The following is a 15,827-nucleotide window of genomic DNA, read 5'->3' as shown; positions in this document are numbered from 1 at the left end:
GCAACCACTTCATACCCATGTCCTTGCTTCCCGCCTGAGCAATATCTTATTGGGAAACTCACAAAAGCAACTTCAACTTTTTCAATGTCATTGACTCACTTTAGTTCGGCCCACAGCTCCAACTCAACTCCACCTCCACCGTTGCCGTGAGCTGGTATATCATTTAACGCCTTCATGCCTTTCTTTGAGCCATGTTATCGCCATGTGGTTTCCATCCCAGAGGTTTCACTTCATTCAGCCATGGTTTGTGCAAGGGGGATTGATATGAACTTCTATCAAACTGATTTGTCCCGCATAAGACATGGCATCTACTCTTTCAGCTCAGTAACCCCTCTGTCTAAGCTCAATGCCCCCCTCATTGGGGTCGGCCCATGTGATAGAGAGACAAGAAACACCAGTGGAACATATCCTCCGACCAACCTCTACCATGAGAGGGGTTGACTCTGCCCTGCCCGATGACCTCACGAGACAATTGTGCTGGTCATCGTCACCGTCAAATTGGTGAGTTTTGAACCTTGATTTGAAGCTGCTGAGATATGAGGTTGAGCCTTCTGGGGAATACGTACACTATGTGTCTTATGGCTACACTACTACCAAGCCAGTGAACGCCGAACAGAGACTACCCCCAATACAATGGAAATAAGATGCGAGGTGCAGCATGGAAACACTCTTGCTGGTATTGCAATTCTAAATTCCTTAAACACAAACTCGCTCAAGCAGGGTATTAGAGGCCTGCCCTCAACAACTTGGCCTGTTCATGTTCCCGAATCTTTCTATACGCCTCCAAAACATCCGCCCTAGCCTCCTGCAACTCCTCTCTTCTCTTCAGACTGCCCGCAGCCTTGGGGATATTTCCAACATCAGCAGTAGCATCCTTGATCTTGATCTGTTTTGTCATGTTCTTGTTCAGCTCAGGCGGTGCTTGCGCCTGGTCGTGCACAGCAATCTTGGCTTCCGCTCTCTTCTTCTTCAACTCCTCCCAAGGATCGTCGACCTTTCCACCCTTCCGTCGTGCTCGCTTGCCTGTTGCTTCATTGAGTGTTGCTCGTGCAATTGCTGCAGCACCGGTAGGATCTTCGTCAAGTTCTAGTCCGATTGCTTCGTCTGCTTCTTCCTCCTTTTGCTCCTGGATCTTTCGCTCCTCTTCTCTCCATTGGGCGTAAAGTTTGTGCATGTTTCTCTCCTTTCGAGTGCGGTAGACCTTGAATCCCTGCTCATCTTTGCCATCCTTGATGGTCGTCTTTTTGGTAAGGCCTGAGACTGGCAGTGAGGCATCGACTCGTTGAGCAAACGCCCTTAGATCTTCGCCTGGACGGATCTTGAGCTCCTCTGCTTTTTGTTTTGCGGTTTTCGTATCTCCGCCATCGTCGAGTCCAGATCTCACTTTCTTGCCTTGTGCGACAGACATGAGTCGTCTAAAAGCTCGAGGTGCATCGTTCTCTTTGCGAGCCTTCTTGCCCTTTTTCGCTTTTGGGGCAACATCTTTTGTGTCTTTTGTATCCTTTCCCCCCTTTGCTGGTGTCGCGGTCTTCTTTCCTACTTGTAAAGGTCGTGCTTTTTGGGTGGGGGGGAGGTTGAAGCTAGAAAAGTCAGATGCGCCTGTGCAATCGAGAGTAAAGATTGACGTACTCTGCTTCGTCATCTCCCCTCTTTCTTTTGTGCTTGTGAGGCATGTTGGGATTTCCTGATATATCTCTGGGCCGAACGAAGGCTGTTTCTGATTTGAAGAATGGGGTTTCTGTAGTGGTAGCGCTGAATCGTGATACGATTAAAGTTGAAGACAAACTTGAAGATGAAAGGTTGCCAAGGTTGCCAAAAATTCTCTTATCGATAAGTGGTTTTGCGCCCCCAAACCGCTGTGGTGTTCAGAATCTAAGCGTAGGTACACCACGCCAAAGAATGTAATAATCTTGATATTTAAGACTCGGCATATCATACAGTTTCTGCCTTGAATCAAAATCTAGTCGAATAATTTGTTTCAATCTATGAGTTTCAAAATGATCTTTTCCTCTCGCTTGGCAGGCCAAGTTATCTCTCCATCGTTGATCTTTAAGTGTGATCCACCTTAGGGAACTTCCAGGTTGGGTTATCAAACAATGGGTTTGAAGTTATGATGTTATTTGTCAAATTTGAACAATTAGACGATACCCGGAATCTTAGGCTTCGTTGATCTTTCTAGAATTATCTGTATTATATTACTGAGTTTATTTTTCTTGAGTAACTGACTCTCGCGTCAAGTAGACAAGAGTCTAAGTGAAGTGGGTGTAAGTGAAGACCTGGGTAGTTCGACATGACATTGGTTATGGTATCTCTAGGGATACCCTGTCCGTTCTCACGGATAATTCAATAAGATTTCAGTTACTGAGTCATCTCAGTCTTGTATATTGAGATCGTGAAACAGTCCATGAGTCTCGTAGTGTCAACTTCACATTGAGAATGAAATGTCTTGTACGATTTATGACATTCAAATCACATCCACTTAGCGAAGAGACTCAAAAATAAATTCAGAGGCTTGTATTCAAGAAAGTAGTAAAACGTCCCCATCCTCCTCCTTATGGGCGTCCAGATTCCACCTCGCGACTGATGAAACCGGCCAGCCCGGTATAAAAATGGCGTCCAAATGTCGGCGTCCCGTCACTCAAAGCCAGGTAAACAAAATATTAATCAAGCCAATTGGATCCTCTCTTTGCCGTATCATCTCCATCTTCCTCCAATTGTAATCTGAGAGCGAATGCTCAGCCAAGTACTGGTGTTGCATTTGTCGAGTTGTCAAGTCGCTCTCAAGAGCCCAGTGGAGTTGAAGCCGTGAGTTGAAGCCATTTACATGACAGTGCAGCTGAGGGGGTAGCCGGGGGTTTGACCGTTGGCAGCTGGCTTCTTCATGACGCTGCAGCTCAGGGGGTAGCCGGGAGTCTGGTTGTCCTTGGTGGGCTTGGCCATGACGCTGCAGCTGAGAGGGTAGCCGGGGGTCTGGGCGGTGGTGTTCTTGGTGGAAGGCATTTTGAAAGTTGGGGTTGAAAGACTTAGAAAAGTCGGAGAGTGTTCTGTGATGAGAATGGTGAAAAGAGTGATTGTGTGTGTAAGTGAGTGATTGTTGTGCGTTGATGAGAATGAGATTCGAGGGAAGACGACCTGATCTTTATACTCGAATTTGGCAGACTTGTCGTGGTAAGATTATCTAACATAATGGGGAGAAAAGCGATGTTCGTGAGGAGTTACAATGTTGGTCGTGAAGCCTGTGATCCGTGCAAAAATGCTTAATATTGTTCTCGAGATGGTGTTGCTGCCAGACAAAAGGATATCCGCCGCTAGTCCAGCCACCAAACTGTCACCGGCCTTCGGACTTACCCCTGGTTCGAATTATACATGGAAAGGCTTTCAAACTGTCTCCATTAACTGAAATCTGATTCAATTGTAGTATCATGTGGTGCAACGATAGCGAAAGCACGGATTTTGAACATTGGTGTTCCTTTGTAAAGTGCTTAATATTGTTCTCTCGCTTCATATTGTTCCTTGCTACATCGCCACTTTCCCCCTGCCAAATTACTGGAATCATATGATATTATTGACTGGGTGAGCCTTTACAACTCTCCCCGAGACCCAATTGCAGCAATTGATATCTGAGTGGTCATTCTCGGAAGTGGCACAGCATGCATCATGGCCATGCCGCGGCTAGTCAACCCAATTTTAAATAAGAACAATACTTAGAAACGACTGAAAGGAAGCCTGTACATGTTAGTCAGTATGATTTCAATACTAAGAATAGCTTGTGGCTTACCATTTGCCCTTTAATGTGATAACGACCCATGGTGAGCCTGCCTCATCCACCTCCTTATCCACGGTAGTTGAGAAGCAAATAGCGCTCATGATACCATCTCCGAACTTCTCGTTAAGAATAGCCTTGTAAGCATATCCATAGTTCTGAACAATCTCGTACAGTCGATAGATGAGAGGCTCAGTAGGAGGCATAGGTCCAGCCTGACCACGGTTAGGGAAGCCCGTTAGTTGGGCAGCCAACGTCTCCTTTGGGAGGTCCAGGATCTCTGATAGTTTCTCAACGTCCTCAGGTGAGGCGGTGGCCTGTCCGTAGAACAATGCTGCAACTGCAACTTCGCTACGGCCTAGGTGCTTTGCAATTGCCTCAAAGCTCAGATCCTTGGCGGCCTTTCCGTCAAAGAGAGTCCTGGAATAGGCAGGAAGCCTATCGGCGATGGTTGACTGTTGTTCAATAAGCATGATTTCGTTTTAGAGTTGTGTCACGGTTGAGTTATCTTACATCCAGAGTGGCGATGCGTCCTTCGTTGGCCATTGTGACTGTAGAGATGAATGTGATATGGTTGTTGATTGTTGTAAGAAGAGAGGTTCAGTGACAATATATCGAAGAAAGCTATCAGGTCAAGGTCAAGTCATGGCGGAGATGTTTCCATTCCTGATACAACTTGCGGGGTTATCGATCTCCATGACGCGTCTGTCAATGGGTTGCACTAGGTAATATCAAGAGTGCATTCGGTGATATTCCGGAGACTCGGAAACCTACCTAATATGTATGTTTTTGGGCGGATCATAAGAATGATTAGATACGGATGTTCATTGCCGTGAGAACTTATTAGTATAGCGGCCTTAGAGGGTAACAGACTTGAGGCCGGAAGGCGAAGGACAGAATATCGTTGTAAATGAGGACTACTTTCTCTCTCATAAATGGCGTGCCAAAACATCTATAGATTCATGCTAACCTTTCATACATACATACCTGCCTACTTTGCTCGTTATCCGACCTGACTTCTAATGACTCTTGCTGACATCATCATAGCCTCGCCATCTCGACGTCCCGAAGCCACCTTCAGCCGTGATTTCAATTACCATGCCCATCTCACAGCACACAACCTATTGTATGACGGGCACACAGTCAAGACAACACAATAATAGTATGTTTAACACAACAAACCTACATAGTAACCTTAATGTTAGGGCCTCAACAGATCACAAGACAACTTCCTTAAACCTTAAGAATCAACTCATCAAGCGGCTTTAATCCATAGTGAGCACAAAGAAGATGTTTCCCTAGTGCATAGCAGGCCTGTAGTTCTGTCTCAATCGTCAACCTCTCAACTCGATCATCATCTATGCAACAACCACAAGAAACCACTGCAACGGGCAATATACTCATCACCCCAAGGGCAGAAAGCAACAAGAATGGCCTCCAAAAGGGGAGTGCCTCGCCTGGAGGCCAAGACAAACCCCTGTATCTTTGCCTTTGGTATGATAGTAGCCGCTATTAGGTGAACCTTGAGTTCTACTATGCATTCTCTGCTTCTGACTGCGAATAGTTCAATAGCCCTGATGGTCGCTGGTATCCTTGCCACCACATCCATGATCTGGCCTTATATATCTGAAGCACAAGCAGACAGTCTTCACATCAGACGTGACCCAGGGCCTGATAACACAATTCCTATACCATGCCACTCACATAACGATTATTGGAGGGCCGAGCCTTTTACCTCAGCCATTGCGACTGGCTGCATTGGCATCGAAGTAGATGTTTGGAAGGTCCAGGATGAACTCATAGTCGGCCATGCTAAGTCCGAACTATCAACTGAAAGGACACTGACGTCGATGTACATTCGACCTCTAGTGGAATTGCTTCAGACTCAGAATCAAGACAGAGATCCAAGGCTTCTGCCTCGAGGTGTATATGACCGCGAACCCGATCAGACTGTGGTGTTGCTGGTGGACTTGAAGTCGAATCCTGATAAATCATGGCCACTGTTACTGGAGAAGCTGGAACCGCTTCGTCGAAAGGGATGGTTGAGCCGTGTCAGTGATGGCAAGTTTGTGTCAAGACCCATCACAGTCGTGGGAACTGGTGAGACAAAGTTTCGCATGGTGAACGAGGACAACCCTTCACGCGACGTCTTCTTTGATGCACCGCTCAAAAAACTGGAACAAGGTTCATACAACAACACCAACTCATACTATGCCAGCACCTCGTTTAAAAAGACTATTGGGAAGGTTCGTAAGAAAGGTCTTAAGGCAAAGCAGCTGGAGAAAATACGCTGTCAGATCTCTCAAGCCCATAGACGGGGTCTCAAGGTTCGATATTGGGGCATTCCAACTCTGCCATTGAACGTTCGGAGACAACTTGAGGAGCTATTGCTTGATGAGGGTGTCGATGTCCTCAATGCAGATGATTTGCTGGGAGCAAAACGAACTTTCGCTGAGAGGAGACGCTTGAATGAGTGAAGCTTGTCCCCGAAGTAACAGAAGTAAGAGTCGGTCTGACATGAAATTTAGAAGAATATAAGTACCAGAAGAAAGAATAGACTTGGTTTTTATCTAATTTTATATGAGTATTTTAACATTTTAAACCGGCCATTTCTTCTATTACCCCCCCAAGCTTGTCTAGGAGAGGCCAGAAACCAAAGACGGCAGTACGATACCAAGCGAACCAAAGGCTTACATAAGTTCAAATAATAGCATAAACTTGGAACACCCTTAAACTAGTTACCACATATTTTTTAGACCTTGCCTGATCCAGATCTGAAGTTTTGGTCGTCATCCTGCGATTGAGTGAGTGGATAGCATTCATTGGCAACTGCTGAAAGGAAAGTCTCCACTAAAAAAAAGTCAAGGCGGTGAAGACAGTCCCGCGGCAGAATTTGGAGATTTTTCCTATTAGCACCCAGTAACATTTGCCCAGAAGCTTTGCGCCGACTACCAAACACGACAAAGTCGCATCGACATAAACATACGTAAAAATGGTCACAAAAAGCAAACTAAAGATGGCCCTCGCCGCTGAGAAGGGCACAGATTTCAAGAAGCTCAAGCTCCTCAAAAAGCAGAAGGAGGCTGAGAAGCGCAACGCTGCTGCTCGCGGGGCAGACAAGGAAGACGAGAAGAAGAAGACAATTGAGATTGAGGCTGATTTTGAAGATGATGATGAGGACGAGGACGAGGAGGATGATGAGGAAGAGGAAGAGGCTCAGGTTTGTTCTGAATTATCTTGCGCTCTAGAATTTGACTAACAGTGGCCAGTACGATTTGAACGGCATCGACGACAGCGACGACTCAGATTCTTCAATCGAACTCGAGGAAAAGATTGTTCGCAAGCCAAAGAGAGATACACTCAAGAAGAGCGAAATCGCAAAGCTGGCAGCTGAGAAGAAGGCTGCGGCCCAAGAGGACGACGATGAGGAAGAGGAGGATGAAGAGGATATTCCCATGTCTGATCTCGAGGACCTTGACGAAGAGGACAAGGAAGACATCATCCCCCACCAGCGCCTCACCATCAACAACACAACCGCTCTCCTCGCCGCGCTGAACCGCATCGCCGTCCCTACAGACAAGTCCGTCCCTTTCGCCACCCACCAATCCATCATCTCAACAGACTTGACCGCCGAGTCCATCCCCGACGTGTCAGACGATCTGCAGCGCGAGCTCGCCTTCTACAGCCAGAGTCTCGAGGCCGCTCGCTCTGCTCGGAAGCTTCTGCGACAAGAAAATGTCCCCTTCTCTCGTCCCAAGGATTACTTCGCCGAGATGATCAAGGAGGATGCTCATATGGAGAAGGTCAAGGCTAAGCTTGTGGAGGAGGCATCTAACAAGAAGGCTGCCCAGGAGGCTCGCAAGTTGCGCGACCTCAAGAAGTTCGGAAAGCAAGTCCAGGTTGCTAAGCTCCAGGAGCGACACAAGGCCAAGCGTGAGACTCTTGAGAAGATCAAGAACCTCAAGCGAAGTAAGCATTCCCGCCACTTACCACCTCTACGTGACTCTTTACTAACAAACATTCTTAGAGCGCTCAGAAACTGGTGGTGCGGGTCTCGACACCAAGGAAGCCGACATTTTCGACGTCGGTGTCGAGAAGGAGATGAAGGGCCACAACCCTCGCGCAGGCGCCGGTCGCGGCCAAGTTGGTGCTGGAGCCAACCACAAGCGAGCCAAGAAGAACGAGAAGTACGGCTTCGGTGGCAAGAAGCGCCACGCCAAGTCTGGCGATGCCATGAGCTCTGGCGATCTCAGTGGCTTCGACCCCAAGAAGATGAAGGCTGGCAGCAGAGTTTCCAAGTCCCGGCCTGGCAAGGCGAGACGGAAGGCCATGGGCTCTCGGTAAAGAGGGGGAGAGGCATTGTGTTGATAATCGTTGGTGAGATTGAGTGGGGGATTGGCTTGCGTGATGCATTGCTGTTGAAAAGAAAGGCTAGAGATGAAGTACAAGGGCTGGCGTTTAGGGTCCTCTTGCATGTAAATCGAAACCATTTGGTGAATATTCATATTTTCTGTCACAATACTATTCATACATGCACAATGTGATTGATCTGAAAAACTTAATCTCAAGTGCCTACAAAATCTTCACCCAAGGTCTAGCTAGACACTTGTCGGATTAATACACGTCAGTCAATCACTTCAGGACTCAGGTATTTTGAATTTTTGGTCATTTCATCTATACCCAAAGGAATATATAGCAGATTCTGATTTCGACTGCATATCAAGTCTGAGCAGTCCCGATAGCCTCCAAGATGATGCCCTTTTATGGCCTCAATCACCAAGCAGGCTGCACATCCAACCCTGTTGAACATGCAAATCAGTATCCACTGAATCAATTTTGCAGCCGACTCTGCCCGTGTCGTCTTTTTGCGAATCACCATCGCCTCCTCCGTCGTTCTCCGTCGTCAAGTCATATCCAGATGTCCATGCCCTCGAAAGTGGTGCCATCCGAGAGCCCCCAGCAGTCAAAAGGTATCTATATACATAAACGAGCACCATTGTCGTCTGCTTAATGCCCGCTCGCGGTTGAAAACGCCAGAGCTCAGAGATACATACCCCTGAGCGATTGCAGCCACACCAATAAGAAATAATTAGAAAAGGGAACCTCCAAGGTGAGAGAAGTGTTAGATAAGAGACAAAGAAACATTGAATGTGCAATGAGATGCGACGATGCACCCAAAGTCAATGACCGTTAATGATGCCCAACCCCATACGCCCATGAAAAAGAAAGCAAAACCAGTGGTATCGAGAAGAAACGCCATGCGCTCATGACACGCTTTGCTGTGCAATGCATTTGCAACCCTTGAAAGAATAATGCGTATGAATCAAGCATTGATGCCGCAGGATGCGCCGAGAAGATGCTGTTACGAATTGATTGTCGTGTAAATCATTGTGCTGAGCGACCACCGAAAGACCTTACTGTGTGGCCGCTACACACCAGTGGCGGTGGAAAGCCCATGCGCTCTTCTGACACTCTTTGCTGCAGTATTTGGTACGTCGGCATCGACGACACTTGGCAAACTGGCGAGTGTACTCTTCCCATTTGCCGCACTGATAGTATGCACATTGGCGGATACCTCCACGTGTGTCATCCTTGCGGCAGAGATTTCTCATAACAACGCCGGCCCAGTACTGCATATCAGTGCTGTGGTAGCGGACTGTGAACTTTTCGACCAATGGGAAGAGGTTGAAGTCGTTGGGGAGCAGGTACTCTTCATCGTCGGCATCTTCTTCGTAGACCTCGGGCTCTTCCTCTTCTTCATCCATGGCAGAGATGTCTTTATCAATAGCAGCGAGCTCCTTGCCAATCTTGAGGCGGGGAACGAGATGACTCTTCTGGAAATAGGAGCGAAGACCGCAGTACTTCGAGACATAGGCAAGAAGCTGTAAAGACATGAGCACATCCTCCTCTCGAGGCATGGCAGCGACCATCTGGGGGTTGGGAACAAAGTTGCGGTCAAGGAGATATCGAGGGACGGTAGTGGCGGCCAGAGGGGGCTGAGGGGGTGTGTTCAAAGTAGGACGGTTAGGTGAGAGGCCAATTGCAGGAACCGGAGCCGGGGTGTTGTTGTTGGCGATACTTCCGTCCATGGGGTTACGGTGGTTAATGTTGAAGGTACTGGCCTCCTGATGGGTCTCGGAGACAGTTGGCGTAGCCAAGTCAAGAGCTGTACCACCGAGCATGGTGTCACCGTCTTCCATGGTAATATCCTGGATACCAACAGCTGACTGCAGGTTATCAGTACCTGTCATCTCCGTCTCAGGTGACTCGTCTGACGGCATGCTGTCTCCATTAATGTCGTCGGCATCGGCAGTCGAGTTCTGGTGGCGGATCGATGGGCGTCTACGAGATCGTTGGGACCCAAGAGCAGATGCTGGGCGGACGGTGGGCGATCGCATCTGGGGCGGTGGCAGTGGGGTCGTTGGCGATGTGGGTTGAGAGATCAGATCTGAGCCGAATGGTGCCATTGACGCAAGGCGGTCGATATCACGAACAGGTCTCACAAAGCCCTCCAGAGTCTCGGTAGCAGGAACTGCAGTTGCAAGGGGCTGCATGGCCTGACGAGGGGCCGAAGTCGTGGCGTGACGACTTTCAAGACCCCTCAGGGGCTGGTGACGAGATGAACCCCAAGACGTAGATCGTTCTGAAGAAGACTGGGACCATTGAGAATTGCCCATAGCAGTATCAGCGGGCTGTTGTTGCGGTTGCGGCTGAGGAGCAGCGGTGGATGGCCCAGCGTAAGAGGCTGAGACATCAATGGACGGCGGCGGGCCGTGACGACGAGATCGCTGCTCGGTGGCATCGACACGAGAACTGGATCGATGGCCGAACGCAGAAGCACCTACTGTTGTGGAGGATAAGGATGATGCAGAGGCAGAGGCAGATGCTGTATTGGAGGATGAAGCTTTAGGGGTTGAACGGTGTTCATGGCTTCGGTGACGATGATGGTCGTAGCTCTGCTTCTGTTTGGCTTCCTCTGCCTTCTCGCGGCATTTATCAACAGCTTTTGTATAGTTATCGAGGATGGTAGCGATAACGGGGACCATGTCAGCCTCAACAACTCTGGTGCGGACGTTTTCCGTGCCTCGGACGCCGATATTGACAACACACTGAAAAGCAAGGTTCCACTTCCACATTCCCATCATGTCCTTACTACGACCTTGCTTCAGAATGCAGACGAGACGCTCGATGCCTCCATCGACGGTGAGGATATCACGGATACGAGCAGAGGATGTGGTGAGATAGGCGAGATGGTTGAGGGAGTTGATGAGGGGGAGGGTCGAAGTGCAGTCGAGAGCACGGCGGTCATATAGGGCGGTGGTGATGCCGACGGACGCCTTGTTGACGTTGGGGATACTGAAATTGACTTCCCTCATGTTGGCGGTTGATGGTGTTGAAGGGTGGTCAAGACGGGTTCCGGAGGTATGATATGGGAGGGATTATTAACGACCCCAATTTGTCGAGATGGTGTGGCGACCTGAAGCCTGACGACAAGAAAGCAAGCCAGATTCGCAACGTTTAAAGGACAACACAATAGAAAGCGAGGTCGATGATGCTATGGACAAGCCCCTCGATGGGGGAACTGGTCAGGGTAGATCGAGTCGGACAGGATTTTGAGGGTATCGTAACGGATCGTGACGCGGTGGAGTGAGTCTGGCGCAGGATTACTCGTGAGATTGCAGGGGAATGGTTTCCGACGGCCAAAGGAGGAGATTCGAGGATAGACGCTATGGATGGAGGATACGTACAACACCAGTAAACGAGAAAAAGAGGAAGATGGAAATGGAAAGGGTATTTTGGGGAGATGGTGTTGGAACGGCTGCAGAGGTAAGTTGATGGGAGATGGGAGAAAAGACGGAGTGGAGAGTTGAGTGAGTAAGTGAGTTGAAGGGGATGGGGTGAAGAGGCTGGTTTGGTTTGGTTTTAGGCGGGTTTTGGAAGCCCAGGCATTCGGCCGACGAGTCCCTCCACTGATGAGGTGCTGTAGGTGACCTATGGTAGGGGCCGTAGGGGAGGCCGAATTAGGCGGGCGCGCCAGGGGTGGTCTCTCTTTGGGTGGGTTTTGGGGCTTCGGGGGAGAAGAGAAATGGGGGAGGGTCTGTGTGTTTGTGTGCGTGTGTGGCGGTGGAGAGATCCGACACCTGATGAGCTGCAGCAAGGTACAGTAGGTATGTACTTGTCTTGAAGGTGATGAAGATATCGAATTGTCAGGTATTTCGATTGCAGGATGTATATTTGAATTGAAGAACTATCGATGAGGATGACGAGTCAGATATGGTGATGATAAGTTTAGAAGAGGAATCGAAAGAGATCAGGGAAGACCTGGGAAGATATGGTCACCAAAAGGGAGGATCGAGTGGATGTGTTCGGTTGTTACAGCGTACACCTAGCTACAGCTACAGTACAGACGTCTCTACTGGCTCTAGCATTGGATGGAATAATATCTTGTCCACAGCAATAGTTTTATCTCGTCAAAATAGTTCCCCTTCCACTCGCTCATTACTCGCCTCTTCAGTGAACAACCCCCGAATCTACTGCATGAGAATGGATGAGATTGTGGATCTTGGCAACAGGCAAATATGTAGGTAGGTGGCTGAATTGGATGGACGGATGGCAAAAAAATCATCAAAACTCGGGCATGGCGAGGCTACTGTAGGAACCCAAACTAAGCTGATGGGTGAGGTGACTCAAAGCTCAAGACAAGCTCATCAAAAGAAGCTCGTGCATGCAATAGGCCCCCGAACCTGGTTTATTTGTTGACAGCTGAAATGAGAAAAATAAAAATATGCAAATGCCTTGGATCTGTCAGTTCAAGTGAGGTTGGGACCCCTTCTGAGTGGTTTGATTTTGATTACATATGGCCACGGGCGGAATTGTTTCAGGCGTAGCTGGAGATTGACAAGGGCTTAGGTCTCCCTTCCATGTCTTGTGTCCTGTCACTTTGTCCTTTTTTGCTTTTGTTATTATTACTCAGCTCGTAATTTATTTATTTAGTCAATACAATAGTCGGATCCGATTCTCGCTAACTCCTCAAACCTGGTCTTGTCCTTTGTTGAGGGGTTTCTCACCTTCAGACACAAAGAAAAAAGGTTGATGGCGCCAAGACAGTGTCATGACTGGTATCAAGCTGGATCGTGGCTCCATTGACGTGAGTAAGGTAGTGAGTACATAGTACGACGTATGCATAATAAACAACCTTGACGAACACCTTTGTGGGTAAACAAATAAATAAGCAAGTCACCCAAGTCCATGCAATCTTGACAACGACATATGAAGCTTGACAGGCTCTTGCATGATGATTATGATCACTTCTGATGCAGTGGCTTGACTTGCTTTGTATACAGATGAAACACAACGTTGTCACATCATAAGTTGGATCACGATAAGACAAAATCTCTGCACTTTCGATCAATAGTCGGTGTCAGTCTAGTTAGTTAGATCCAAGATCCAAGGCATCTCGCTATAGAAAGTCATCACGAGACCTCAGACTTACCCTCATGGCCATGTCCACGAGGTAATAAGCTTGTGTCGGGCCGCCAGCCAAGAAAAAGAGCGGAGGCTAATTATTCGGGCTTGGGTCACTTCGGCTCGGATTTGGTCCCCCCCCCACGTCCCGGATGCGCTTTTGTTAGTTGGGGGTATGAGCATGGCATTGGCGGCTATTATACGAATATCGATCAAGATATCTGATATACCGTGAAATATTTATAAGTATGCAACATCGATTGTTGGTTACATCTCATGAAGTATTCCTGCTGCCAAGATGCTCGGCCTCATGATGTTGATAGTGGCCAAGAACCACATTGTCGGAGGCGGCGAGTTCTCGACCTCAACCCCAGTCAGTCTCGAGGGATGTTCTTGGGGATTATCTCGCCGATCTCTGCATGCGAATCAACCGTTAGACAGTTGCTCAACCTCAATAGGGAAATGATTGATGTCCTCGGGGAATTTGGACACCATTAAGTTTGATAATATCTGATTTCCGACAGCTACCCTAGATCTCCATATTTCAATAGCAGCTGCTTTCGATGATTTTGTTTACGGGACGGGACATATGCATCAATATTGACCACTTACTAATCATTTACTGGAATATTCCGTCGTAAACGCACATCATCTTGGCTGCCTGTGCAACAAAATACTCAATATCGCCACTCATCCCTTGGCTTCTCACGTAAGAACACAACCATTTGAGGAATAACAGCCATGGATCTTTCACGCCCAGTCCAAGCCCTTGATACAAAGGGTCAAATTTCCTGCGAAGTTAAACTTTAATGTGTTGGTTCCATCGAGCTTCCTCGTCAAAGGCTTGCAAAGACCCCGCTGAGCATGCCACGATTCAATGTCGCTATTTGTTGGTCAGTATCAGTCTTGACGTGATTGGCGCCCTGGCGTGTGTTGCCGCTGTATCGGCGCTTAACTTTTAAAAAACACCAATGAGATATTTGACAAGGGATTGGAAGTGTACAGCTGCCAACAATTGATCAACCAACAGCTGCAGTGACCACCTGATTTGGAGTTCTCAGCTAAATTAAGACATAAATGCAGCTGAAAAGTAACCTGTCAAATTCACTACCGAAGCCACGATGTTCAGAGATATTAATAAGTTATCATTTACAATCATTAATAGCATCGAGCCTCGTCCATGTCAGAACTCAATTCGAGACTAGATATTAAAGCCAGAAATAGCCAAACGCTCGCGTTAGTCGCCGCTAATTTTGGCATGCCGGAAATACTTCATACCAACCCAAGCGACAACAACCCATACCCAAGCCATAACGCCTGTGAGGATGATCAACGCTGGATAGTACCCCACGATTGGTAACGTATCATCGTCTTCGAACTCTGGCGGCGCATACGGCGTCTTTCCCACGTCCCATGCCCAGCTCCAAAGATCTAGACATGATCCCATTCCAACGACAAACACAAACCATGTCACGCATAGGACAACCCATCCCCACCATTCTGTCTCTGCGTAGTCCCAGTCTTCGTGAGCGGGGAGTGTGTTGGATGAAAGACCACTGAATGATAATGGTGACTTTGCCCGGTTGACGGTACGTCTTCGCCCGTGAGATGATGCCGAGCCGAGACTATTAAAATATGAGTCCTGCCCAGAAGACAAGGACAAACCCTGTCGAATTGTCGATGAACTCCCCGGTATTTGAAGCATATCTTCCTCGTCTGTTGACGTATAAGATGACCCATCTTGATCGGCAAGTGATATTGGACGAGTCGTCGTTTGTGATGCTGTTCCATTCTGAGGAAGTACCGGTGTTGTACCAAGTCCTCCAGGGAGAGGGGTGAATCCATTGACTAAATTATGTTGCGCATTGTTCGATGTCGAGTTCAAATCCAGCGACTCTACCGAGGACGGACTTTCCGTCTTCACAGCATTAGGGTCGAGACCGTACGCAGCAGCATGCGAAGTGTCAATGCTTAACGGTCGGCTCTCCCTCCGCTCACGTTGTGCTCCTCGACCAAGCAGCGCCGCTTTCCTAAGTGATCCTCTTCGTCTGCGAGTTCTTTGATACTGTATTACGCTCGCTGATGGTCGCACGGCTGGGCGAGGAGAAGCTGGGATGGCATTGTCGTCGATTGCATGTTCGTTTTGCTCGTGTCGCTTTTCGGGGGATGTTCTTAAAAAGGGGAACTTGGATAGGATACTGGAATTCGAAGGGGTTCGTCGGTGGGATGAAGACGGCGTAGGTGAAGTATCCCGTTTATTATGAGAAGTGTTTTCCATCACGAGAGTGTAAAGGGAGTCCTCGAGCAAAGTAATCGTGGTGAATCGCTATTGAAAGCTTCGAAGGAGTGGTAGTCGAGGTGTTGAGTTGGTATTGAGAAGCGAGTGTAAGTTATTCATGGCCACAGTCGAATGACGCGAATTGACATTATTGGAGTAAGATAGTTTGCTGCATGGCTCCTATAACCTTGCCGTCGTTCGTTATGTCAAGATTATGGATGTGGGAATAATTATTGAAGCCAGATAGAACCACATGAAGCTAATGACGACTGCTTTGAGGCTTGCTTCCATGTACGCCACACCAAAGGACAAGGGACTTAT

At 48.1% G+C, this 15,827-nt stretch overlaps 7 protein-coding genes across 7 annotated transcripts; 3 read left to right on the top strand and 4 right to left on the bottom strand.

Annotated features, from left to right (window-relative positions):
- Window positions 1-724: 724 nt before the first annotated feature.
- Window positions 725-3,000, bottom strand: BKA55DRAFT_683987 (uncharacterized protein; the record flags this gene model as incomplete). The annotated part of the gene is made up of 3 exons (XM_046198574.1): window positions 725-1,580; window positions 1,630-1,752; window positions 2,825-3,000. 3 exons carry the CDS (start codon window positions 2,998-3,000, stop codon window positions 725-727), a joined length of 1,155 nt encoding a protein of 384 aa, XP_046054523.1.
- Window positions 3,001-3,704: 704 nt separating this feature from the next.
- On the bottom strand, window positions 3,705-4,309 carry BKA55DRAFT_533509 (cyanate lyase C-terminal domain-containing protein; the record flags this gene model as incomplete). The annotated part of the gene is made up of 3 exons (XM_046189479.1): window positions 3,705-3,726; window positions 3,779-4,218; window positions 4,277-4,309. 3 exons carry the CDS (start codon window positions 4,307-4,309, stop codon window positions 3,705-3,707), a joined length of 495 nt encoding a protein of 164 aa, XP_046054522.1.
- Window positions 4,310-4,861: 552 nt separating this feature from the next.
- BKA55DRAFT_501140 (uncharacterized protein) lies at window positions 4,862-6,240 on the top strand (the record flags this gene model as incomplete). The annotated part of the gene is made up of 3 exons (XM_046186798.1): window positions 4,862-4,925; window positions 5,177-5,279; window positions 5,328-6,240. 3 exons carry the CDS (start codon window positions 4,862-4,864, stop codon window positions 6,238-6,240), a joined length of 1,080 nt encoding a protein of 359 aa, XP_046054521.1.
- Window positions 6,241-6,579: 339 nt separating this feature from the next.
- BKA55DRAFT_553053 (eukaryotic rRNA processing protein EBP2-domain-containing protein) lies at window positions 6,580-8,412 on the top strand. The gene is made up of 3 exons (XM_046191494.1): window positions 6,580-6,983; window positions 7,033-7,732; window positions 7,791-8,412. Exons 1-3 carry the CDS (start codon window positions 6,756-6,758, stop codon window positions 8,105-8,107), a joined length of 1,245 nt encoding a protein of 414 aa, XP_046054520.1. The 5' UTR covers window positions 6,580-6,755; the 3' UTR covers window positions 8,108-8,412.
- Window positions 8,413-9,177: 765 nt separating this feature from the next.
- BKA55DRAFT_499664 (uncharacterized protein) lies at window positions 9,178-11,139 on the bottom strand (the record flags this gene model as incomplete). Its single annotated transcript, XM_046186672.1, has 1 exon — window positions 9,178-11,139. One exon carries the CDS (start codon window positions 11,137-11,139, stop codon window positions 9,178-9,180), a length of 1,962 nt encoding a protein of 653 aa, XP_046054519.1.
- A 357-nt stretch (window positions 11,140-11,496) lies between these two features.
- BKA55DRAFT_533505 (uncharacterized protein) lies at window positions 11,497-12,352 on the top strand (the record flags this gene model as incomplete). The annotated part of the gene is made up of 3 exons (XM_046189478.1): window positions 11,497-11,590; window positions 11,765-11,927; window positions 12,010-12,352. The coding sequence occupies 3 exons, from the start codon at window positions 11,497-11,499 to the stop codon at window positions 12,350-12,352; spliced, it is 600 nt and encodes a 199-aa protein (XP_046054518.1).
- A 2,113-nt stretch (window positions 12,353-14,465) lies between these two features.
- On the bottom strand, window positions 14,466-15,506 carry BKA55DRAFT_533504 (uncharacterized protein; the record flags this gene model as incomplete). The annotated part of the gene is made up of 1 exon (XM_046189477.1): window positions 14,466-15,506. The coding sequence occupies one exon, from the start codon at window positions 15,504-15,506 to the stop codon at window positions 14,466-14,468; it is 1,041 nt and encodes a 346-aa protein (XP_046054517.1).
- Window positions 15,507-15,827: the final 321 nt, after the last annotated feature.

Source organism: Fusarium redolens, assembly GCF_020744475.1.
Source record: "Fusarium redolens strain MPI-CAGE-AT-0023 chromosome Unknown BKA55scaffold_2, whole genome shotgun sequence".
NCBI lineage: Eukaryota > Fungi > Ascomycota > Sordariomycetes > Hypocreales > Nectriaceae > Fusarium > Fusarium redolens.
Note: the sequence above shows the minus strand (reverse complement) of the source record. Positions and strands in the feature narration are given on the sequence as shown.